This window comes from Colobus angolensis, unplaced genomic scaffold (assembly GCF_000951035.1).
Source record: "Colobus angolensis palliatus isolate OR3802 unplaced genomic scaffold, Cang.pa_1.0 Scaffold357, whole genome shotgun sequence".
In the NCBI taxonomy this organism is placed as follows: domain Eukaryota; kingdom Metazoa; phylum Chordata; class Mammalia; order Primates; family Cercopithecidae; genus Colobus; species Colobus angolensis.
In genome coordinates this window covers 1,224,277-1,248,807 of record NW_012116899.1, presented here as the reverse complement: position 1 = coordinate 1,248,807, position 24,531 = coordinate 1,224,277, and the positions used below count along the sequence as shown (strand labels likewise).

The 24,531-nt window shown below is 39.4% G+C and overlaps 1 protein-coding gene across 2 annotated transcripts in view; it reads left to right on the top strand.

The window, feature by feature from the left end:
- The window catches only part of RMND5A (required for meiotic nuclear division 5 homolog A (S. cerevisiae)), a 55,304-nt gene extending 31,150 nt beyond the window's left edge, over positions 1-24,154 (top strand). Inside the window, exons 3-10 of one of the 2 annotated variants that reach the window (XM_011953123.1) lie at positions 1,694-1,828; positions 3,287-3,387; positions 10,822-10,988; positions 11,977-12,142; positions 16,123-16,225; positions 17,688-17,842; positions 19,492-19,579; positions 20,677-24,154. In XM_011953123.1, the coding sequence (XP_011808513.1) occupies positions 1,694-1,828; positions 3,287-3,387; positions 10,822-10,988; positions 11,977-12,142; positions 16,123-16,225; positions 17,688-17,842; positions 19,492-19,555 (891 nt within the window). In that variant the 3' untranslated portion in view covers positions 19,556-19,579; positions 20,677-24,154. Of the gene's footprint in view, positions 1-1,693; positions 1,829-3,286; positions 3,388-10,821; positions 10,989-11,976; positions 12,143-16,122; positions 16,226-17,687; positions 17,843-19,491 lie in introns of both variants that reach the window. The other variant, XM_011953122.1, reaches the window with a different exon arrangement.
- The last annotated feature ends 377 nt before the right edge of the window (positions 24,155-24,531 follow it).

Sequence of the window (24,531 nt, the reverse complement as noted above, 5' to 3'; positions counted from 1 at the left end):
TGTGATGTACGTTTGCTCTTCTTTCACTCTTGATGTTTCATGTTCCTTCTGTTGTCATTTCTTCTGTCTGAAGACTTTAGCAAGGCTTTTAGAGCAAGTCTGATGGCAGTAAATTCAGTTTCACTCCGTCTGAGAATGTCTTTATTTCATCTTCATTCCTGAAGGATATTTTCACTGGAAGTAGAATTCTAGGATGACAGTTCTTTTCTTTCAGTACTTAACAATCATGCCACTTCTTTCTGGCCTCCATAGTTTCTGTTGAGAAATCTGTAGTCATTTGAATCATGGTTCCCCTGTAAGTAACATGTCACTTTTCTCTGGCTGCCTGCAAGATTTTTTCCTTTATCTTTAGTTTTAACAGTTTGAATGTGAGATGTTTGGGTCAAATTTCTTTGATTTTGTCCATGTTGGAGTTCACTGAGCTTCTAGAATCTGTATTTATGTCTTTTGCTAAACTTGGGAAATACTCTTTAACTATTTTTTCTATACTGTACTGTTTCTCTTCTCCTTGTATTCTGATGACACACATGTTAGATCTTTTATAATTTTCCCACAGGTCCCTGAGCCTCTGTTTTTGTTTTGTTTTGTTTTGTTTTCTGGTATTCAGATTGGACGATTTCTGTTGATCTTCACTGACTTTTTGCACTGCCACTTTGCTTCTGCTGTTGAGTCCATCCAATGAATTTTTTATTTTGGTTACTGTATCTTCTTTTTCCTTGCTAAGTCGCTCCCTTTATTTCAAGATTGATTGTATTTTTATAATAACTGCTCTGAAGTTTTAGATGGTTCCACCATCTCTGTCATGTTGGCATTGGTGTCTGTTGATCATCTTTTTCCATGTGAGTTGAGATTTTCTTGGTTCTTGGTATGCCAAGTAATTTCGCAGTATCTTGAACATTTTGAATATGTGTTATAGTACTCTGGGTCTTATTTCAGTTCTGTGGAGAATATTGGTGTTTTTGGTTTAGCAGGCAGTCAACCTTGTTGGATTCAGGCCACAATTTCTAGCCAGTCTTTTCTGGGTTGTGGTTTCAATGTTAGTTTTGTTTCTAAAGCCATTACAGTGATTTAGATTTGTCCTGTGTGTGTACCACCTGGTAGCCAATATGATACCTAGGAATTAGGTCTATTCCCTAGTTCAGTTTTCAAAATCTGTAGTATGCTGTTTCTAGTCGGGACCATGCATATATATCTCAAAGGCAAACCCAGAGGTGTACATAAACCACTGTCTTAACTACTTGGCCATCCCCCTGCAACCACTTTCAACCTCAATACTGCAGTTGTTGGAATGTGCCATGGATTATTATGTTGATAGGCATGTGTGTTTTTTCTCCTTTTTTCCCCTCCCATTATAGACAGTGCTGCAGTGAGCATGCTTTTACAGGTCATCGTTGCATTCCTCTAAAAATATTGCTGTATATAATGCCTAGAAATCAGTTCATTCACTTGATTCTATTTTATTCACGGACGCCATTATTAAATCTACTTTTAAAAAAATTCTCTAAAAATATACCTATTTACTCTTCTAGCATGACAAGTTTTAGAAAGGAGCAGTGGAAAAATTCCTTCCTGTGATAAGCTATAAATTGCAGTTGGGTACTTATTGGGGTATCTCAGACTGAAAGACCATTTTTTTCCTGTTAAGTGGGGTGAAAATAATCTATTTATGATTCTCTTTCTCTTTTTTTCCCAGAATTTTGATTCTGACATTAGCAGTGTGGGAATAGATGGCTGCTGGCAGGCAGACAGCCAAAGGCTTCTCAATGAGGTGATGGTGGAGCACTTCTTTCGACAAGGAATGCTGGATGTAGCCGAGGAGCTCTGTCAGGTAACAGTGTGCCCACTGGGAGGATTTGAGAAAGAAGCAAGGGAACTCCTTGGAGTTTACAGTATTTGTGGGGTGGGGTTTTGAATCTTCCTCTAGCTGTAGATAGATTTTTTTAATATTTAAATTATCAGAGATGACCTTATTTTACTAGGAGTGTTTTTGGGAATTTTTTAAGTGGCAAAAATTATAGTTCTAGAACTTGTTATCCAAATCATTTTTTTCTTGTTCCTGTCCCAGAATGTGAGTCTCAGTTCATGAATCAAAGGGCTCAGAAGTGATACTCTTTTTTCCTTTCCCTTTTTGATAGAGAAGGTTAGTATAGCAGACAAGAGGAAAGGGACAAAAACATTGATGTTTGTTCTTCTGTTCTAGCCTAGCTTAAACAATTTTATCAAATTTCCAACTAAAATTTTTTTACTTCACATTAGCAGCATTTGTCTTTTATTTCTATCACACATGAGTTAGGACTCTGGAACAGTTTACCAATGCCATGTAGTCATAATGGTAGCAGCTGCCATATATTGAGTGCTTACCTTAAACCAAGCCCTGCCTTTATTCCTTGCTGCAATCCCATGAAGTACAAATTATTGTTTCCATTCTACAGATGAAAAATCTAAGGTCTGGATAAATAAGTTGCCTGAGGCCTTAACACGTTCTTTGTGAAGGAACTGGGATTCAGTCCCTGAATCATATGTCTTCACACTACGTTCTAAGCCACCATGTGCTGTTGCATTTTTGTTTAGAAGCATGAAGGACTAAAAGAATTAAATAGTTTAAAAGCAGTCTGTAAACCAAACCTCTAAGCTAAGCCTTTTTTGTTTTAAACAGTTCAGATAAATGATAACTCGGTTTTTCTCTGTACCTTACAGGGATTTTGTATGTGTGTGTCCATGTAATTTCCTGCAGTAAACTGTCATTGAGGATTGTTTGCTTTTAAGTAATAAAAGACCCACAATCACAGTGGCTTAAGCAAAAGTAAAGTATTTTTCTTCACAGAAATAGGTAGTAAGACGTCCACAGCATGTTTGGTAGCTCTGCTTCGTGAAATTCTTAGGGACTTAGCACCTTGTGACTCGGTTATCCCCAGGGTGTCTCCTGTCTTCAGGGTCTAAAGATAGCAGCCAAAGCTCCAGCCTATACCTTTGTATCCCAGGAAGGGGCAGAGTGCATATTTATATTTCATTGGTCAGAACTTAACGTCTTACAAAGCCATACCCAGCTTTATTCCATTTGCTTATGTACCCTGCTGAAATTTGGGAATTTTACTGTGGAAAAGAGGGGAAGAATGGTACTAGAGGGCAGTCATCAGTCTCTACTATAGGGAATTATCTTTAATGGCTTGCCCCATATTTTACAATCTAGAATATACTTAATCACTAGCTCCTTACCCTGATTAATGCTAACAAAAGTCCTTTCTGTTTTTTTGTGTGTTTTTTTTTTGTTTTTTTTTTTTTTCAGGAATCTGGTCTTTCTGTAGATCCAAGTCAGAAAGAACCATTTGTGGAGTTAAATAGAATATTAGAGGCATTAAAGGTCAGAGTTCTGAGACCTGCTCTGGAGTGAGTATTGAATTTGCTTTCTTTTGAGTACTTTCAGAACTCTTTGTAAGAAAACTCAATCAGAAAACACATTAGAGATTTTTAGATACATTTATCTTACCTGTGGTAGACTTCAAAGAAATCAAAGGAGAATTACTTATTTTGGCCAAGTGAAATATGGGGGGTGTGCAATATGAGAAAATGATTAGAGCTTATTTCACTTATCAGTTGGTCTGAATTCCCATGAGAGAAAAGGGTTTTCTGTTTCCAGACTACACCACCACTTTGTGTGGGCTGGCATTACAACAAGCTCTATTGTTCAGCCAGTGCAAGTTTGATATTTAAGCTTCCATAATATGCTGGGTTTTGCTGGGTTTTATGCTAGCATTCTAAGAAATTATTGGTTATTGGAACTAAGTGGTGTGGATGAAGAGAACAAATATTTTTGTAAAGGTACTACATTCATAATTACTGTGGATTTTGGTAATTGACCATGAACCTCTCATTGATAAGAATTATCTGAAATTACTGAGTAAGCTATAATAAATATTATTCTAGAGCAGAGTCAGCAAACTTTTCCATAAAAGGCCAAGTAAGAAATATGTGGCTTTTCTGTCCACATAAGGTCTCCGTCGCATGTTCTTCATTTTATTTTACAACCCTTTAAAAATTTAAAAACCCATCTGCTGTACAAAACAGACAGCAAGCTGAATTTGGCCTGTGCCATAATTTGTTGACTCCAGCCCTAAAATTTTTTAGTGCGAGGATTACCAAGTTATTTGTAATAAATAGTTCATAAACTAAAGGGAAGAAACTGGATTATAGAAGCAGTGATTTGTTGTGAGGTTATAGCTTTAGAATCCTCGTATTTTGAAACCAGAAAAATTAACCGTTAGTGTTACGGAAGTTGACTTTTATAAAATGTGCACTTTTTCCCTTAAAATTTAGCTCCACTAACCCATTTAATTCTTCATAGCTTAGTTTTTTCTTTCTGATCATTTCTCAGTTCTTTTTCCTTTTTGAGACAGGGTCTCACTGTCACCCAGACTGGAGTGCAGTGGCGTAACCACAGCTCACTACTGCCCCAACCCCCCAGGCTCAGGTGATCCTCCCACCTTAGCCTCCCGAGTAATTGGAACTACAGGACTGTGCTGTTAAAAAATTTTTTTGTAGAGACAGGATCTCACTATGTTACCCAGGCTGGTTTCGAACTCCTGGGCTCAAGCAATTCTCCCACCTCAGCTTCCCAAAGTGCTAGAATTACAGACTTGAGCCACTGTACTCGGCCATTTCTCAGTTCTGAGAAAATTTTGTATAGTTCTAAAACCAGCCCAGATGACTAGATAGAAATTCCTGTATAAATTTATATAAAATTCCTGTATAAATTATAATAGATCTCACTTAAGAACTGTACTGCAGTGTAAGATGCATATTACCTCTGTAGAATTTGTTTAAGCAAATTTCAGATTGTGACACATCTGGGAGATAAATTCAACCAAATACCTGTAACACCTCTTAAACAAAATATGGCAACAACTACTTTTTTTTTCTTTCCAAAGAGACAGTCTTGCTCTGTGGCCCAGACTGGAGTGCAGTGGGATGATCATAGCTCACTGTACCCTCTCAAACTCCTGGGCTTAAGTAATCCTCCTGCCCCGGCCTCGTGAGTAGCTAAGACTACAGGTGCGCACCACCACACCTGGCTAATTTTTAAATATTTTATAGAGACAGGGTTTCTCTATGTCGCTCAGGCTGGTCTCAAACTGCTGACCTCAAGTGATCCTCCTGAAGCATCAGCTGCCCAAAGTACTGGGATTATAGGTATGGGCCAATGTGCCTGAGAAAGCCGACATACATGTAAACATGTAATGGGTTTGCCAGTTGTTTTATAGTGATTAGCAAAATAATACTTGGGTTGTCATTCAAGGTAATATTCACTTATCTATGCGTTTCTTAGTTTGTTTTCATTAAACTTTGTTCATATGTGCTAGTCATGTACATACTATGACTATATCTATAGTCAGTGGCACATAGTATTTGCTACCTCAGCCTTCGGAGTACTCCAGATTTTTCCTAAGACCCTTTTTAACTTTGTGCATATATAAGATATGTTTCTTATTGATAAGCATGTTATGTATATTGATTATTTCTGTAAACTTTGTCTATTATTTATAGCCTTAAGACAGTTCCTCAGGCAAATAGAGGACTTGTTCCATAAGTAAAAATTTTTTCATTTCATGTTTCTGGAAATAGTGTTTAATATCAGCATGAGGGAGTGTAGTGGTAATTATAGTTAACTCTTCTTGAGTGGTTATTATATGCCTAGCATTGTTCTAAGCATTTTACATGTTTTAACTTATTCAACCCTCATATTAACCTATGAGGTAAGTCATCTTACAGAGAAGCAATTAAGACCTAGAAGATCCTCTGTGAAAAAAAGTCAAAATATTATATGAGAAATGCTTCACGTAATAGTCCCCCAATATTCTCATTTGAGATTCACTTTAACTTACTAAATGTATCATCAAGCCAGGTGCAGTAGCTCACACCTATAAGCCCGGCACTTTGGGAAGCTGAGGTGGGCAGATTGCTTGAGCCCAGGAGTTCGAGACCAGCCTGGGCAACATAGCAAAACCTCTACAAAAAAATACAAAAATTAGCTGGGCATGGTGGTGCACGTCTCTAGTCTAAGCTACTCGGGAGGCTGAGGTGGGAGGATCACTTGAGCTCGGGAAGCAGAGTCTGCAGTGAACCGAGACCACACCACCACTCCGGAGCGGGATCTTCTCTCAGAAAATATATTAATAGAAGTGAAAATGTACCATCAGTAATCCTACAGTAAAGAAACTCATTTAACTTGGTATAACCCAGTGTTTTCTCTGCATATTTGACCAATCTTGTTTTCCCTCCAGATAACATATTTGAAACCCATAAAATTGGAGTTATACAAAACATAAGATTTAATAAAAATTGTCATTACAACAACTCAGATTTTTCCAATTTTTGCCTGTTACTTGTGGATGCATAGCAGATACTGACTAAGCATCTTTCATGAGCTAAATACAGATAATTCCCTTTATTCAACTTATAGCAAAAATTGAATGATATGGGATACCAATTTGGGGGATTCTAGTTAAGGTACAAGTGGGAAGATATCTGCCAGTTATGCAGCCTCCCATTTGTTCCAGCTGGGAAGGATATCATGGAGCTCACAAGGGAAAAGAGGAAGGAGAGGATGCAGCAATTCCTCCAGGCTGCCTAGGCGGTGAAAAGGCAGAAGTCAGCCAAAAAAATTGGGGTGGCTGGAAGACAGACTTGGCAACAAGAAAAATCTTAGAAGTGAAATTGAATGTGATTAGAAAGATTTGAAAAGGACAACAGCAAGACGAAGCTAGGGCAAGACCTAAGCCTACAGGAAGCTAATGGTACAAAGCATATTGGAAAAGTCCTGTTACTATAAAGACCAGGGTAAAGTCACTTCACCATCTTTTTACTTATATTGCGCTAGAATAGCAAGATGCTTGTGGTTTAGATGGAACATTTACTTCTAGTTTGGATTGAGAGAGAAAAGGGGTGTGTGTGTGTGTGTGTGTGTGTCTGTGTGTGTCCCAGTTTGGCTACTATTCGGGCCAAATTGATAATAGTTGCCTTATTGAAAGAAGATGGTAATTACAAGGATATTGAAGAACTTCACTGCCAGTAAAAGATGCTTTTTTTTTTTTTGTCATGTTCAGAAATTGTGAATTGACTATGTTAAGCTTTCTGAGGAAGATGTTATTGTGAGTAAGAATGCTGCTGTGAAATTTGTACTCAGATTTCAATGGTTCGTTAAGGCAGATGTTAACGATGATCATCACAGAAGGCAACTCTTGATACCAGAGCTTAGCAAAAGGCATAGAATAGTGAAGAATAGTGAACAGAGTTAAAAATAGATTCACTTTCTTATTAGGCAGCTGTGGAAAGTGACTTTGAATAAAACCTATGCTTATTTGGCCACTTAACTGTGGCCAGGGAATTGAGGTCAACAAAATACAAATGTGGGTTTCTGGGTACAGTCCTGGAGGTATAAGAGAGAGGTCCTATCATGTCAGGTGAGGATTTCACCTTAATTGCTTAAGTGTGCTTAAATGTTTGGGAGAGTTTAAAATGGGGTGTCTCATCCTTAGTTTAGAAAATGACATTTTGCCAGGGAGGGAGAAGCTTGGAAGTCCCTTGCCTTGTATAATTTAGTTTTAATATAATATTAAGAGGTTAAATGAGGACAGTACATTGTTTCAAAATGAATAGGATGAAAAGAAATACGACTTTTAAGAAATGTGAAATCTTGTGTTGTATGTATGAGTTTGGGTTTTGTGTTGTCTTCTCCCTCCCAGTTCCTTTTTGTAAAGGTATCTACTTACTTTTCTAAATATTTCTTGGCAAGGAAAGGGGAGGAATTAAGCAATGCTAGTTTTTTTCTTATTTCATAGCCTTGTTTATAGCAGAATTTGAAACTGTGCAAACATAAATTTAAGTAGTACATTAAAAATTATATTTGTCTAAATAAATGCCTCTCCAGGTTAAGTGGAGTACAGGTGTTTCTAGCTTATAAAGCTAAAATTGGTAATTCATAACTTTCAGGAAAAGTAATTTATAATTACTCTATAGGCCCGTTCGTTAAAAGGAAGTTAAGACATTTTACTTTTACATTAGCTTAAAAAGTTATTACCTTTTAAAGTATAAAATTAATATATGTTCATTACAGAAAACCTGGAAAATATAGGACAGCATAAACTGTTATCAGTGCTGTTCAGCTGGAATTGATTGGTGTGTCTTCCTGGTTGTTTCAGACCCCTGGTGCTGATCTAAGAGTTGGTGCCTTGTTCCGATTAGTCACAGCCCATGGTGTAGCAGTTGATAAATAATACTTGAAATCCCAGAGTCATTACTGTTTTCTGCTGTCTAAAAGTTACTTTTAAAAATATATCATACTTTTGGCCGGATGTGGTGGCTCATGCATGTAATCCCAGCACTTTGGGAGGCCAAGGTGGGTGGATCACCTGAGGCCAGGAGTTTGAGACCAGCCTAGCCAACATGGTGAGACCCTGTCTCTACTAAAAATGCAAAAATTAGCTGGGTGCAGTGGTGCATGCTTGTAGTCCCACCTATTCGGGAGGCTGAGGCAGGAGAATGGCTTGAACCTGGGAGGCAAAGGTTGCAGTGAGCTGAGATCGTGCCGCTGCACTCCAGCCTGGGCAACAGAGTGAAACTCTGTCTCAAAAAAAAAAAAAAAAAAATGTGTGTATGTCTATATCTCATCACATTTGTGTATATCACACTTTCAAGCTGTTCACAGTGGCTCATACCTGTAATCTCAGCACTTTGGTAGGACAAGGCAGGAGGATTGCTTGAGCCCAGGAGTTCGAGACCAGCCTGGGCAACATGGTGTAACCTTGTCTCTACAAAAAATTAGCTTGGTACAGTGGCGTGCGCCTGTGGTGCCAGCTACTTGGGAGGCTGAGGTGAGAGAATCGCTGGAGCCTGGGAGACAGAGATTGCAGTATTGAGCTGAGACCGCACCAGTGTCTATGAACTTTTCCTTTTTAACTATTGACTTTTTTAAAATTAAAATTTGTAGTTACGTATTAAATAGCTCCAGTCTTTTGACTTTACAAGCCCTTACACATACACCCCATATCAGAAACAGAAAAAAGAAAAATCTTACTGCCTTTCCTTATTTGCTAATAGGAAAACATACTTATGCTTTTATGAGTGAAGGGGTGTATAAACTTTTGGAAAGTGACTTAATTTAAATGCACTACTTGGAACTGGAAATCCATAAGGTGCCTGGCAGGCTTAGAGACTGGCAGCCTAGAGACTGCAAAAAGCACAGTGCTGTTGGTACTGTTGATTGATGTAGGGCATTCATAAAAGACCACTGCCAGAAGTACTTTGCTGGTTGGCCAGGCTCACACCTGTAACTGCAGCACTTTGGGAAGCTGAGGCAGTAGGATCACTTGAGCCCAGGAGTTCAAACGCAGCCTGGGCAACATAATGTTTACAAAAACATGTTTTTAAAAAATTAGCCAGGAATGGCAGCATGCACCTGTGGTCCTAGCCACTTCAGAGACTGAGGTAGGAGGATCACTTGAACCCAAGAGGCTGAGGCTGTAGTGAGCCGGGATTACGCTACTGCACTGCAGCCTGGGTGACAGAGTGAGACCCTGTCTCAAAAAAAAAAGCACCTTATTGTCAGCAGGTTTACCTCACTTGGTGTTACCACTTGACTGCATCATTTTAGTGCCAGGCAAGGAACCAAGGCTTACAAATTTAGGTAAGTATTTCCAAGATCCAGATGATTAATATTTTAAAAAGTCACTGACTTTGAAGTCAGAGAAGCATCATGATTTGACTGTAAGATGTGAATACATCAGCAAGTTAATTCGAATGTTTATATGCATGTGCAGCCCTTTCTGGGAAGGTTAGGACCCAGTAAAAGTGCAGCTCTGTGAAGTCCAATCCCAATCAGCAAATTCATTATAAATAACTTGAAAGGTTTTACTCTTGTAGTTGGTGGAGTTACTCAGATTTTATATTCTTACACAGTTCAGATTCCAGTGGTCTTTGGTGAATTGGGTTAAGTGGGGAGTATTTGTCTTAACTGATGGTCAAATTAAATAATATAATGCTAACAGCTTCTATATGTTAATATATTTAGAGAAATAAAGTAATGTTTCCTTATTCCCTTATCGCAAAATTTGATTTTAACAGCTAACTATATACTTTCCTGCCTTTGCCCTCACCTGACGTGGTAGTACCAGTTCAAGATTGATTATTCCAACTGTTCGTTCTGTAGAAGCCTGAGGTGTTGTATTTTTGGCTCAGTTAAAATAGAATCTTGTTTTTTCCCTTACTAGAACTATGTTTGTACAAATCATTTTGCACAGTAAGATTTACTATACGATATTTGTCTAGCTTTATCTTCCTGATCAGACTGAAAGCACCTTGGGGGGAAATAACGGTATTTACTGTTTTTAATCCCAAAGTGAATAGCACAAAATCTTGCAACTATTGAAAGTTTAAAAGTCTAGTTGCCTTTCAGGATCTTTGATTCATGCTTGTATATATCAGGCCAGTTTTACAGGAAAAGGGCAGTGGATCTAGGCAATCTAATTGTGAATCAAAGTGTGGTCCTGTGCAAGTTCAGATGCATCATGTGACACATCAGAGTCATTCTAGTGATTGTCATCTACCTTAATGCTTTTTTCTTTCACTGGCTGAAGGGCCTCTGCAGGTGTAGTTATTGGTGGTTACTTTCCTGACAAAAGTCTGGGCCCTAGGGATTGATGTTACCATAGACTTCCACAAGATGGCAGACCAAGCCCCTTTTTTTGTTTTACTGGGTTTCAAATAGTTTTTAAGACACATTGCTTATGCTTTTGATTATTCTTAAAGTTTTTTTTGCCTTTTCTTTAGGTGGGCAGTATCAAACCGGGAAATGCTTATAGCTCAAAACAGCTCCTTGGAATTTAAGCTACACAGACTGTACTTTATTAGCTTGTTAATGGGTGGAACCACAAATCAGCGAGAGGCATTACAGTATGCTAAAAATTTTCAGCCATTTGCCCTAAATCATCAAAAAGGTGAGTCTGGAGTCAGATGTTATTAATGTTTGAAACAGGGCTATAGCCACCACTATAACTTAACGGTTCTTGTTGGTTTGTTTTGTTTTTTGTTTTTGTTTTTTGTTTTTGAGACACAGTCTCACTCTGTCCCCGAGGCTGGAGTGCAGTGGTGCGGTCTCAGCTCACTGCAAGCTCCACCTCCCGGGTTCATGCCATTCTCCTGCCTCAGCCTCCCGAGTAGCTGGGAGTATAGGTGCCCGCCACCATGCCTGGCTAATTTTTTGTATTTTTAGTAGAGATGGGGTTTCACCGTGTCAGCCAGGATGGTCTGGATCTCCTGACCTCATGATCCACCCGCCTCAGCCTCCCAAAGTGCTGTGATTACAGGCGTGAGTCGCCGCGCCCAGCCCAACTTAACGGTTCTTAACTAGAGCTAATACATGTTTGCCAGTAAACAGTTGTGGTTGATAATCACAGGAAAAGCTCTGACTGGCTCTAGAACAAAAACAAAAATATTAAAGCCTCTTAGAAGTCAGAGATGTTGCAGATTTTGGAATTCCATATTAAACTGAGAGGAGATCTGAGAAAGAGCAAGGTGTGCACTTGCTCTCATCCACCCCAACCTGGCTGTGTGCTGCTTGTTTTGCCACAACAAAGTGTCAGAGAGCCAAGGCAGCAAATGTTAACCCCACGTATCTGTGTAGGAATACATTAACTCTGCAATCAGAGATAATGTGATGACATAATTGTTACTCCTGTAGGTAATGGTAATTATACTATGCTGTATGTAAGAATTTAAATTATAAGTTCAGTATTTTCACTCCTTTCCTTTTGTCTCCATGCTGTTTAATTTAGGATGAAGGAAGAAACCAAGCTTAAGGACCAGAATTTTAAAGACCTGTTAATACATTATTTTAGGCTATATCAGTATGGGTAGGGGTATTCTTGCTTTTCACAGCTTATTACTGCAACCAAACTAATGCTTTCTTGCTGGTACTTTTTTTAGACATTCAGGTTTTGATGGGAAGCCTTGTGTACCTGAGACAAGGGATTGAGAACTCACCATATGTTCACCTACTTGATGCAAACCAGTGGGCTGATATCTGTGACATCTTTACACGGGATGCTTGTGCCCTCCTGGGGCTCTCCGTGGAGTCCCCTCTCAGTGTCAGGTATGGAAATTGGCCCTGTCTGTTATTGAAGTATGCACTGCATTAGTCACCTCCCCTTAACTTGTTTGGTTCTTGATGTTTAAAGCCAAAAGAACTTTTGTCTTTCTGAAGAAGAATGCAATTGGTATTTCAAAAGATATCACAATTGGCAGTGACACTGTTTTAGAGAAGCAGTTTTGAAAGTGTGGTGTGTGAACCTCACAGGATCCTGAGAGCCTTTTCCCCTGTATTGACATTAGTGCAGATGGTCCAGAAACAGTGGTGGACTAAACTGCTAGAGCCTTTACACAAGTCGGGGCGGTGGTACAAATTCCATAGATACTTGCTGGATTCCTCACCACCACACCCTTGCAGTTTAAGAAATGCTAGTTTTACTTAACCACACCTGTAATCCCAGCATTTTAGGAGGCCAAGGAGGGCAGATCACGAGGTCAGGAGTTCAAGACCAGCCTGACCAATATAGTGAAACCCCATCTCTACTAAAAACACAAAAAATTAGCCAGACGTGGTGGTGGGTGCCTTTAATCCCAACTAGTTGGGAGACCGAGGCAGAAGAATTGCTTGAACCCAGGAGGCGGAGGTTGCTGTGAGCCGAGATTGTGCTATTGCGTTCCAGCCCATGCAACAGTGCGAGACTGTGTCTCAATTAAAAAAGAATAATGATAAAGAATATTCTTGACCTGGTGTGGTGGCTCACATCTGTAATTCCAGCACTTTGGGAGGCTGAGGTGGGGGGAATCTCTTGAGGCCAGGAATTAGAGACCCACCTGGGCAACACAGCTAAACTCCATTTCTCCAAAACACTTTTTAAAAAACGGATGTTCTTGATGAAACATTAAAATTATTAGTTTTATTACATCTTGACCTTTCGGTACACATCATCTTAGTAATTTGACAAAATAGGAAATCCACATAAAGCACTTCAGTTTCTTGTCAAAGTATGGTAATTGTCTTGAGAAAAAACATGTTGTTTTTTGAGTTATAAGCTAGCTGGTCACTTTTTTTCATGGAATACTTTTTTTGTTTGTTTCTTGTTTTTTTTCTTTTGTTTGTTTTTTTTGAGATGGAGTCCCCTGGCTGGAGTGCAGTGGTGCAGTCTTAGCTCACTGCAGCCTCCACCTCTTGGGTTCAAGCGATTGTCCTGCCTCAGTCTCTGGAGTAGCTGGGATTACAGGCTCCTGCCACCATGCCCAGCTAATTTTTGTATTTTTAGTAGAGACGAGGTTTCATCATGTTGGCCAGGCTGGTCTCGAATTCCTGACCTCAGGCGATCCACCGCCTCAGCCTCCCAAGGTGCTGGAATTACAGGTGTGAGCTACCACACCAGCCGTGGAATAGGTTTTACTTGAAAGAATCATTAACATAGTTACCCACACTCAGGTTTTTGGCAGTCTTTTTTTTTTAATCTTTTTTCTTAAATTTTTCAGAGACAGAGTCTTGCTGTGTTGTTCAGGTTGGACTCCAACTCCTGGGCTCAAGTGATTTTCCTGCCTCAGGCTCCTGAGTAGCTGGGACTACAGTTGTGTGCCATATCACCCAGCCGTTTTTTTAAGTGAATGAAACAAGCGTGTCACATTTGAAAGGTCTTAAGTATTATCCTGCAAAAGCATGCATGAGTAAAAGAGTCATTCAAAGTACAAGACAGACAAAGGGATTTTATTGTAGCAGGGTACAAAAAGTTTAATGGTAAAGTTTCAGATTTTGCTCTGCAACCAACCTTTAGAAAACAACTACCTGTTTTGGCCAAAACTGAAAAGTCAGTTTTGGTGTGGTATTGAGGAGGAGTTTCTACAGTGATCCAAAGTGATCAAAGTAGTGCTACACATATGTGTGAAGCAAGGTTTTTTTTTCATTTATCTCAACCAGAAGAACATACCACAATAGATGTAGTGCAGAGTAAGCTATAATAATCCAGCTGTCTTCTGTCAGGCATTCAGGAGATTTGTAAAAGTGTGGAACAGTGCCACTCTTCTCACAAATATAATTTTGTTTTGGAAACTGTAGGTCTTTTTTTTTACAAGAATGTTGTTTTTAATAATGGCATGGTATTTTATTTTTACATGGACTAATCGCAACTTTTATGTTTCTCATTTTAATTTCTAATGCATTAAAGATATAACCCACAAAAAGAAAAGCTCTTTGAGATCCTTAATATTTAAGCATATAAAGGGGTCCTGAAACCAAAACATTTTAAGAATCTGTTTTAAGAAAATAACTTTTTTAACTCTTCTGTTCATTTAATTCCACAAATGTTTTGTATATTTACTATGTGCAAGGCACTGTGGGCACTGTGTTGGATATAAGATGAATAAGGTGTATTCCACAAGGTTCTCCATCCTAGCATAGGAGCAGACAGATGCAATTAGCTATAATGTGAGGCATTGCTGCCGTCAGTTTCTCTGAGGAAGACTCTCAAGTGGGAATGTACATGCAGAAAGTAGACATCAGCACCTGTGGGAGAATGAAAACAGCAGGATTGGGCAGAGAGGAAAGTTGGACTGTGTTAGAGTGGCAACAAGGTCTCTCCCATTCCTGAGGAACTCTGGAGCTGCTATGGGCTTGTGGAGTTGTCCCAAATTGTGCCTATAGGGCTGGGCTTTTGTACCCTCACATGGAGCAACTTGCTGGATATGACTGTGGTCAGATGACTCTTTTCAACTGAGGATAGTCCTGAAGAGACAGACACAGCTGACAGTTGGCTGCCAACACTTCCACATCTGAGAAATGAGTGCTTCTACCCTGGACAGGGGTGATCTGGGGATAAAAGGAACTACGCAAAAAAATGTTTCAGGAGCAAGCATGTCATTTGACTGATAAGCTGAGCCCATTAAACTTTTTTTTTTTTTTTTTGCTATTTTGTGCACTATAAAACCTTTTTTGGCATTAATGTAAGATTATTATGAAATTCTTTATGTTTTATTTTTTGAAACAGGGTCTCATTCTGTTACCCAGGCTGGAGTGCAGTGGCACCATCATGGCTCACTGCAGCCTCAACCTCCTGGCGTCTTCCCACCTCAGCCTGCTCAGTAGCTGGGACTCTAGGCACATGCTACCATACCTGGCTAATGGCTAATTTTTATATATTTTGTAGAGACGGGGATCTCACTATGTTTCCCAGACTGGTCTCAAACTCCTGGACTCAAGTAATCCTCCCACCTTGGCCTCCCAAAGTGCTACAATTAAAGGAGTGAGCCAGCACCATCTACTGTTACGAAATTCTCTAAAAACCTTATTCTCAATTCTATACTTCTTTCCTATGGACCGAAAATGGTATATAAATCAGCACCATCTGCAGACCACATTTTGAGTATCATCATTCTAATTAGCATATACCTTGGAGCACGTTTTGTAAGAAAAATAAGTATGGTGGTATATGGTCTGTAAGGAAGGGAATAGGAAAGAAAGTTATGTCTTTTGTAATGCTGAATGAAGAATTTTGTGCAAGAACATCTCTTTTTCCTTCAAACTCAGATACTACAACTACTGTATTTGGAAGAGTAGTAGTTCTTAATTCCTGCTCTTCATTTGAATTAATTGGTTCTCCAAAGCTGCTTTCTTTTTTAAAATGCATGTTTTAAAACTTTTTCTATTTTCTGAGGAAGTAAGCTAAAGTTAAATTACCCTAGCAAATGAGTTTTTTTTTTTTTAAACATTTGCATTCTTCAACTGCATTTACCCGCATATTGGTGAGGTTTATTTAGTAAATTTAGAGTTTCATTTTTTGTTTTGTTTTTTAACTGGGATTGGTTTTCAATAACTTCAGGAAATATACCAGTGGGCCTGGGGAAGAAGGGGAGGGAAAACAAGTTATTTTTCTTCTAGTGCAAATGGCTAGATTTACTTTTAGCAGAACAGAAGGCTCTCACCCCGTCCAGGGGCCAGGGTCTGCGGTACACAGAATCTGGAGAAATTGATGTCTCCTTGGACCAAGCGGCCTGACACCTGGCCTGGCACTGACGTTTCCTCTTCTGCTCTCCCAGTTTCTCAGCAGGTTGTGTGGCACTGCCAGCTTTGATTAACATCAAAGCCGTGATTGAACAGAGGCAGTGTACTGGAGTTTGGAACCAGAAAGATGAATTACCTGTGAGTTCCATTTTCTGTTGGCTATTTACTTTTACTGCCTTTAGAAGAATATGGCATCTTTAAATGTTCACCTTTTAACCAGGAAACATTATTGTAGCCATTCGACAGGAGTTCTTTTATAGATATATAAAAGATTCAACAATACAAATGAGGAGCCTAGTACATTTTGGGGACCTTGGAGGAGGAGTATTACAATTTTGACTTGAAGTGCCTTTGAAAGCTGGGGAAGGGAAACATCAGAAATGGTGAGAGTCATAGATGCAGTAGCGTGCAGTGTGTTCTGCAGTGCAGTTCACAGACCACTCCTGTGATTGTTTTTCTAATACAAAAGCAAAGTTAATTGGATTTACTTTTGTCTTAACTATTGCTGTCAATAAGATCATGGGTTTGTGCTGGTTACATTTTCCCAATGCCAAGAGAGTAAGTACAGAGCTCTTAAAGGTCGTCCGTGTAACACCTGCAGTCATCAGTGGGCCTCTAGTACTGTATTTCTACTGCTCTCCTAGAAAGGACCATGGTTTTAAACATCAGCACAATCACTTGCCAACTCTAGAGCTTCTCTAAGCAGTAGCGTATTCATCTCTAAGACAAGGACCAGCTTTCTCTTTATGGGGCTGCTGAAGGCTGTAGATAACATAAGCATGCTTAGAACGAGATGGGACACATGGTAGGCACTCAGATTGTGACTGCCATGGTGCACTTATGATGTGGAGTAGCGAAGGTCATTGTATGTGTTTCCACCAGGTCTCTGACAGGCACTAAGACTCTGGGCTGGAATTGTCATTCCTGTCATGATTGTGTCACAGACCCTGAAAAGCTAACATACGCATTTAGTTTTTTGCCCCTTTTATACCACACCTGTACACAGGTTTATTTGCAGTTACCTTGTTCTTCCAGCGGGTAACCCTGTCAGTTGGTTGCCCCAGCTTCTCAAAGATGTTTTCTGATTAAAGGCACAGATGCAGTCCTGGTCCTGAGTGTGGTCAGGACACAAGCAGCACTCCTGCTCCCCTGCCACTAACTTGAATAGGTGAAAAGAACTTGAGCCTTCACTTGTTTTGTGGAGGCAGGTGCCTGGCATCTGGCAGTTTCCCGTTTATGTTGTAAGCATCTCTGACATGCACTAAGACAGAGCAGACTGAAATCTGAATTCACCTAAAGACTGTGTGTCAAGCCAGTAAAGCTGTTAGAGGTGGTGATCTGCCCATTAGAGGTGGTGATCTGGTCATTGTTTTTTGTCAGACTTGTTTTTACACTTTGTCAGCTTTCTTGAAAATAATCTTGAAGGCTAAGTTACCACTTTGAATCACTAAGACTGTTCATCTGAGTTAGAAGAGTGCTATAGAAAGTTACATTCAGGTGAATAGATCTGATCAATGTTCTTTGCTGCACAGTATATATTACCATTGTGGATGATTTTGTGAAATATGACTTCAGCTTTTTTACTTTTTTTTTCTAACAGATTGAAGTGGACCTTGGTAAAAAGTGCTGGTATCACTCTATATTTGCCTGCCCCATTCTTCGTCAGCAAACAACAGATAACAATCCACCCATGAAATTGGTCTGTGGTCATATTATATCAAGAGATGCCCTGAATAAAATGTTTAATGGTAGCAAGTAAGTGTCTGACTTTTAAAAAATGTTAGCAAATAAATTTTGTTTTGGAACTTGGTAGGAGGATAAGAAGTGATGAGGATTAAAAAAATGTAGCTAGATTTAGAACTAAATAAATTTCTTACTACTCATTTGGCAAAGTGGGTGGTATCTGATTCGAGTATTTTTAATTTATCTGTGGATTTGGTGATTAGATTTATAAGCATGTCTTTAACTCTTGGGGTAGGTGATAGATTTTCCCCTTTTTTATACAAATGGAGTTGCATACTAAAAAATGTTCTATACTTTGCTGTTTTCACTTAGTGATGTGTCTTGGAGATCTTTCTCTATGCCGCAGAAACAGCCCTCATTATTTTTTTGTTAAAGCTCCAGTATATTCTATTGTATAGAAATATGATGGGGTCGCCAGTTCCCTGTTGATGAACATTTGTTTCTCTAAACAGTGCTAAGTGAAGGTGACGGGCATGGTGGCTCATGCCTGTAATCCCAGCACTGTGGGAGGCTGAGGCAGGCGGATCATGAGGTCAGGAGATCGAGACCATCCTGGCTAACACGCTGAAATCCCGTCTCTACTAAAAATACAAAAACAAAAAGTTAGCTGGGTGTGGTGGCGGGCACCTGTAGTCCCAGTTACTCAGGAGGCTGAGGTGGGAGAAGGGTGTGAACCCAGGAGGCGGAGCTTGCAGTGAGCCGAGATCGCGCCACTGCACTCCAGCCTGGGCGACAGAGCAAGATTCCATCTCAAAAAAAAACAAAACAAAAAAAACAGTGCTAAGTGAATTATCTATACCTGATACATAAATTCCTAGAATTGAAATTACTGGTTCAAAGGATATATGCATTTGTAATTTATTTTAGATAGTGAGCTCAGCTTTTTTTTTTTTTTTTGAGATTGAGTCTCACTCCATCACTCCGGCTGGAGTGAAGTGGTGCAGTCTCAGCTCACTGCAACCTCTGCCTCCCGGGTTCAAGCAATTTTCATGCCTCAGCTTCCTGAGTAGCTAGAATTACAGGCGCACACCACCACGCTTGGCTGATTTTTGTATTTTTAGTAGAAACAGGGTTTTGCCATGTTGCTCAGGCTGGTCTCAAACTCCTGAGCTCAAGCGATCCACCCACCTCAGCCTCCCAGGTGTGAGGCATCGTGCCCAGCCAAAATTGTTGATCTTAGTTCAGGCTGTACTGGTTTCATGTGCCACTGTGAGGCATGTGGGCCGTTCTTGGTGTGGGCTTACAGCTGCCGTCAGATTTGCTGCCCTTGAATGGATTGTGTGACCAGTACATTTGAAATTCATTTAAAGACTGATGCAACCTAAACCTTTGGGAAAGAGAAATTGAATTTATTTTCAAAACCCCAAAAACGATATCCAGAAAAGTTATCTTTGTTTTGTTTAAGAAATAATTTTCCATGAAGAAAAGGCTTTCAGTTTAGGATCTGGCATGGGTGGTATGTATTTGTGACCCTTCAAATCTTCGTGGTTATATTAAGGGAAAGCATAATTCATCCTCAAAGCAAAATACAAACAGACTTGTTGCTTTTGTGTGTTCTTATATGTGTGTGTGGTTGTTAAAGATACTCTATGACGAGATAAAAATTGAATGCTTAGTACTGAGTCTGCTCCTTCACTCAGTGTTTTCTTCTTTGTCTTTAGATTAAAATGTCCCTACTGTCCAATGGAACAAAGTCCAGGAGATGCCAAACAGATATTTTTCTGAAGAGATAACTTTAGTTTGCAATTTGTAAGTGAAACTGAGACATGGGCGCATTTCAGAAGAGAACGTTCCATATAATGCAGCTAACCAAGGACTCCTGTGTTTCTATAAGCTAATGCTCCAGAAACTTTGCCAACCTGTTAGTGTACACACACTGAGGGGAGTGCTCCCAGTGAATATTATCATAGGGCTTTATTATATTCTTGGTCTTCATTTCTGATCAAGTAAATACACCAGCAGTTGTCATTCAATGCAGGTTTTTGTACTTAATTATACGGTGATTTTTTTACTTTTTAAGAGCAGAAACAGAAATTGACCTCCCCACCATGTGTTTAATATTACACCCGCTTTTACTTTTGTCATTTTCTTGATAATCGTAAGCCTTGAGAGTGTTTGTGAAAAAGTTTTATTTCCTGTTATGTATACATAATTCAATGAAAATTCTTCAGAAAAAGTTTGATAAATTGAATTGTGGTTATGAAACTAATTTGCATTTTTATTTGCTTAAGAAAGAAAGCTGTGATAGATTCCAGATTTGCTTTTTGATGTTTTCTTCTGCTCCAGCTCCAAGAAGTCAGCACACCTGCATTTTAGCTCGCTGCATGCGGCCCCAGCAGGCTGCGTGTTTAAGAATTTCATTGTTTAACCGGCTGGTGTGAGAAGTCTTCCGTTAGCATAGAGTGGAAGGAGTACTAGTGTTTGGTTGGTTTTGCTTTTTTTGTTTGTTTGTTTTTGCTTTAATTGCCAAGAGGTGCTTGTTTTAAAAGTATGTTTAATAAAATGAAATTCTAAAGTTAGAAGTGTTCTTAAGTTGATATTTGCTCTCTTGGTCTTGGTAGCCCTATTGTATCATTGCAGACACAGTGTTGTGCATGTGTGTAATATATATGTGCACCAGCATCAAACATTGTGTATCTGGAAGGAAAGCAGCATGTTCCACTTCTAAAATGCAGTTACCAGACCCATCACTTTAAATCCTTAAAGTTAGAAGCTAGCAAATTTTCTGTAGTGCAGAATGTTTATTGCTGTTTTTGTGTTTGAATAGTGTAATGTTTGATGCCTCTCTTCTGCAAAGTGTATCATCTCATTGACTGTGAATCTGTATATTATTCTAATGGATACAGATAATGATCTTTTCTCTTGTGAGGTATCTTGATTTAATGCACTGTCCAAAAATAGCCATGTGTAAGAGTCTCTCTGTATGATAAACTACATGGAAAAGACTTCTGTGGACATAATTCTGACTGAAACCCATGAAGTGACTTCAGTATAAGAATGTTACATGGAAATCACCAAATATTTTGCAACTTTATTTCATCTGACATGGAGTGAACATCGATAGGAATACTTTCAAAGAAAATGAAAAAAAACACAAAAGCAAAAAGAAATGTGGCACTTCACATTTTTAAACTACAGATGGACTTGGTTTGAGGGAGGGGGAATCACAGATTTGGTGCTAAGTTAATTAGAAACTGGCAGCGTTTTAGAGTAGTACACCAACCTGGATGTTTTTTCTGAAATGTTTACCTGGGAGAGCTGGGGTTTGTTTGTGAAGGGAAAGAGTACTGTGGAAAAGCTCTGCTTGAGTGCCGTGGGGCCAGGCCTATGTGGATGGCTACTCCGTACTGTGCGGGTTCGCCAGTGGTTGCGATTGGCCTGGCTCGGAGTGCTTATCTGGTCCAACCTCAGTCTGGCCCCATAGCGACTTTTGCCCCATGATTCTGCTTCACTGTTGGAGCCCTCTTTGAAGTTCCCCCTCTCTTTACTAAAGCAGTGAAGGAAGAGAACAGAGACAAACTCTTTGGACTGTGAAAGACAAGGTAGAGAATTGCAGGCAACAGTCTGACCAAGAGTGTAAACCAGTTTATTATATGTATTTTTTGCCTTTGAATTAAAACCTAGAGTGTTGTTTTTTTGTTTTTATATTTTACCCTTTTTCTCCTTAGGCCGAGTTTAGCTTATTCTCATCTTTCCACCCCAAACACCTACACAACATTTAGGTTTCATGTAAGGTTTGAACAAGACAGATGTACTCTGAAGGCTGGTGGTACATGTGTTTGATGACCAGACACTTCATATAGTCAACTTGGGCCACTTTAAAGGACAAAAGCCAGAGCTCAGCTTTATCCCTCTCCCAGTGCTGGGAGCCAAAAAACTCTTGACAGTTTTTTGTGCCGCTCAAGACTTTAAAAAGAACATGCTTTAACTGAAGCATTGGATTCTGCAGCTTTCTGTGTAAGGTCCGCACTGGGCAGGGTGAGGACCAAAAATCGGAAACTCTTATGAATCTGACATATTACACGGAAATTATATCTTGTCTTTAAGTGCATGGACTTAAAATTCATGAGAGACTAAATGTGAGGGAGAAGTGGATTTAAAGAGGCCAGACCTTAACCAAAGATGCTGAGGTACAGCATTCTGTCCTCCCTACCCTAGAAACTCCATAAATGCTGTCACGACCCTATCATCGCTGATACTTTCTGCACGTCAGCAGTCCAGGAGGATGCTTTTTGTCTCTTTACCTCTACTTTACAAAAGGTAATATGATAGAGGCAACGTTTATAACAGTCACATTTAATTATAATGTACATGAAAGACAGAATTTCAGAATGGTTTCTTAAATTTTCTTGGGAACCGTTTCCACATTATCAGTTATAGACAAAGGCCATGGGACTATGCTAAACCAATAAAACCTTTTTAGCAAATCTTTAAATTCTGACTTAGCCAGAGCATCTGAGTGTTCAAGTACTGTTTTACAATGGCTAAGATTGTCTCTTGATCTTTTTTAAAACTCCATTGTGTGATCATCACAGATGCTATTTCTGTTTTATTGGTGATTATATGAGACTTCTAATACATAAATGAACGGGTATTGGTGCCTCTTTATTTTAAAAATTTTGAAGAAAAGAGCCACCTCATATTCATAGAGTGTGTATTTTTTGAGTGTGTGAGCATTTAATTGAAAATAAAGTTATGAAGTAAATCTTAACTTTTCTGTAGCAGCTAATGTATACAGAGACACTAAAACCCACACCACGTTTTGTGGGAAATGAGGATCCTCTTTTGTCCTCTCCAGGTAGTCCCGCAGGTTATGCAGTTTAAGTTCAGTCTTCTTTATGCTGTGATTGATTTCCACCTCAGTGGCTTAGCCTTTGGGACAGTGGATACTGCAACAGCCAAGAACTCTTGGTTATCCGCACAAGACAAGCTGCTGGTAGACTACATTAGCCCTCTGGTTTTCCAGCTCAACCTCTGATAAAGTGGACTGACAGCCACGCTGCTCAGTCTGTTTAGTCAGCCGACTCAGGTTATTTTCAGGGAAGGCATGGAGGCATAGTTTGGTTAGTTTCATCACTAGGATGTATAAGGTGACGACACAAACCAAATACCTTTCTTTCATCACTTAACTATACGTACTTTATCTCTGGTAACACTAGAATGCTGTGGTCTTGAGGGAATGTTAGCAAGGAACACATAGAAGGTTTGGTGTTTCGTAAGCCTGTCTAGCTGTGGCAGGTTTTGTGTGGTACACTGATGTTTACCATAAGCAGGTACAAGCTTCATGAACTGTTCTTAATGAACTATAATTGAATAGATACCAAAAATAGAATGACAAATGTATTTTAATAGCAGATGAGGCAGTTAGTTTTCGGATGAATTTTCCACTGTTGATTTTACTTCAAGACATAGCAAGAGAAACAAAATTTTGTTTTCAAGACATTTCCGCTACAGTTTCAAGTAGTGGGCATATGCTTCATTTACTTCCAAAGAGGCAGAAGCAGCTGGAATTGGCTTACAGCACTTGCTTTGTTTCATGTTATGGGTGAAGACCTACATACACTCTTCTTGTAGCAGTCACTTAACCTTTAGCAAGGCAGTGGTGGAGTTCACTATGGTTTAGTGCCTGATCTTTTTTTGGGGAAGGGGCGGGAATGAATGTGTTGGGGCTGGGTGGGAAGCAGAAAATGGGAGCGTGAGTGAGTGTGCATGTGTCTGAAATTCACCATTGCCGCCACCTGCGCCTGGCAAGGAACAGGTGTTTGATGTATTTTGCTCATGACTGCAGTATGCATGTTTTTTTTTTCCTTCTCTGTGTTTTCTAAACTTACACTAAAGGATTCATCAAATCATCTTGTTCAGATGGCTCAGGATTGTATTTATTTTGCTTACCCCGTGCTCTTGGGTTCTATAGTATTTCTATGATTATGTAACGAGAATAGTGTTGCACTGTAATCTATCATATAGAGCTATATGTATGGAAAATTTTGATCAAGTTTTTTAAGAAATGTATCCTGTTTGCAAAGGCACAATAAAGTTCCATCTTATAGACTATAGGCAATAAAGCTAACAATAAACCTTATTTAACACAAACCACATCCATATCCTCTGTTCATTTGATTTTGGAAAAAGTCTAGCATATCCAGTAGTTTCAGGGAATTCATTTTAACTTTAAGAATTCTGATATATTTAATTTATAAATGTCGGACTGATAGAATTTTGGAAAACTATAAGAAATGCTTTGTTAATGTGTGTATTCCTATGTAAAACACATGGCTTCTCCTGTGTATATTTTTAAAAATTAAAGAAATGCACATTGAAAAATAGTTTTGTGGAACCGGTCTGTATGAATGTGCTAGGTGACAAAGGTATGAGGGAGGGAGTAGGGAGGTGCTGATTGCGAGAAGAGAAAATTACTGTCTGCATTTGCTAAGGGTCTGCATGTCAAGAATTTAAGAAAGTATCTGTCCCCATCTTACTGTGTTTCTGTGCCACCAGCAGTGAAAAGAGAAGGTGACTGGGCACTGTCCTGAGTTGTCTGTTGTTGTTGTTTTGAGACAGACTCTCACTCTGTTGCCTGAGCTGGAGTGCAGTAGCCCAGTCTCGGCTCACTGCAACCTCCACCTCCTGGGTTCAAGCGATTCTCATGCCTCAGCCTCCCGGGTAGCTGGGATTACAGGCATGTGCCATCATGCCCAGCT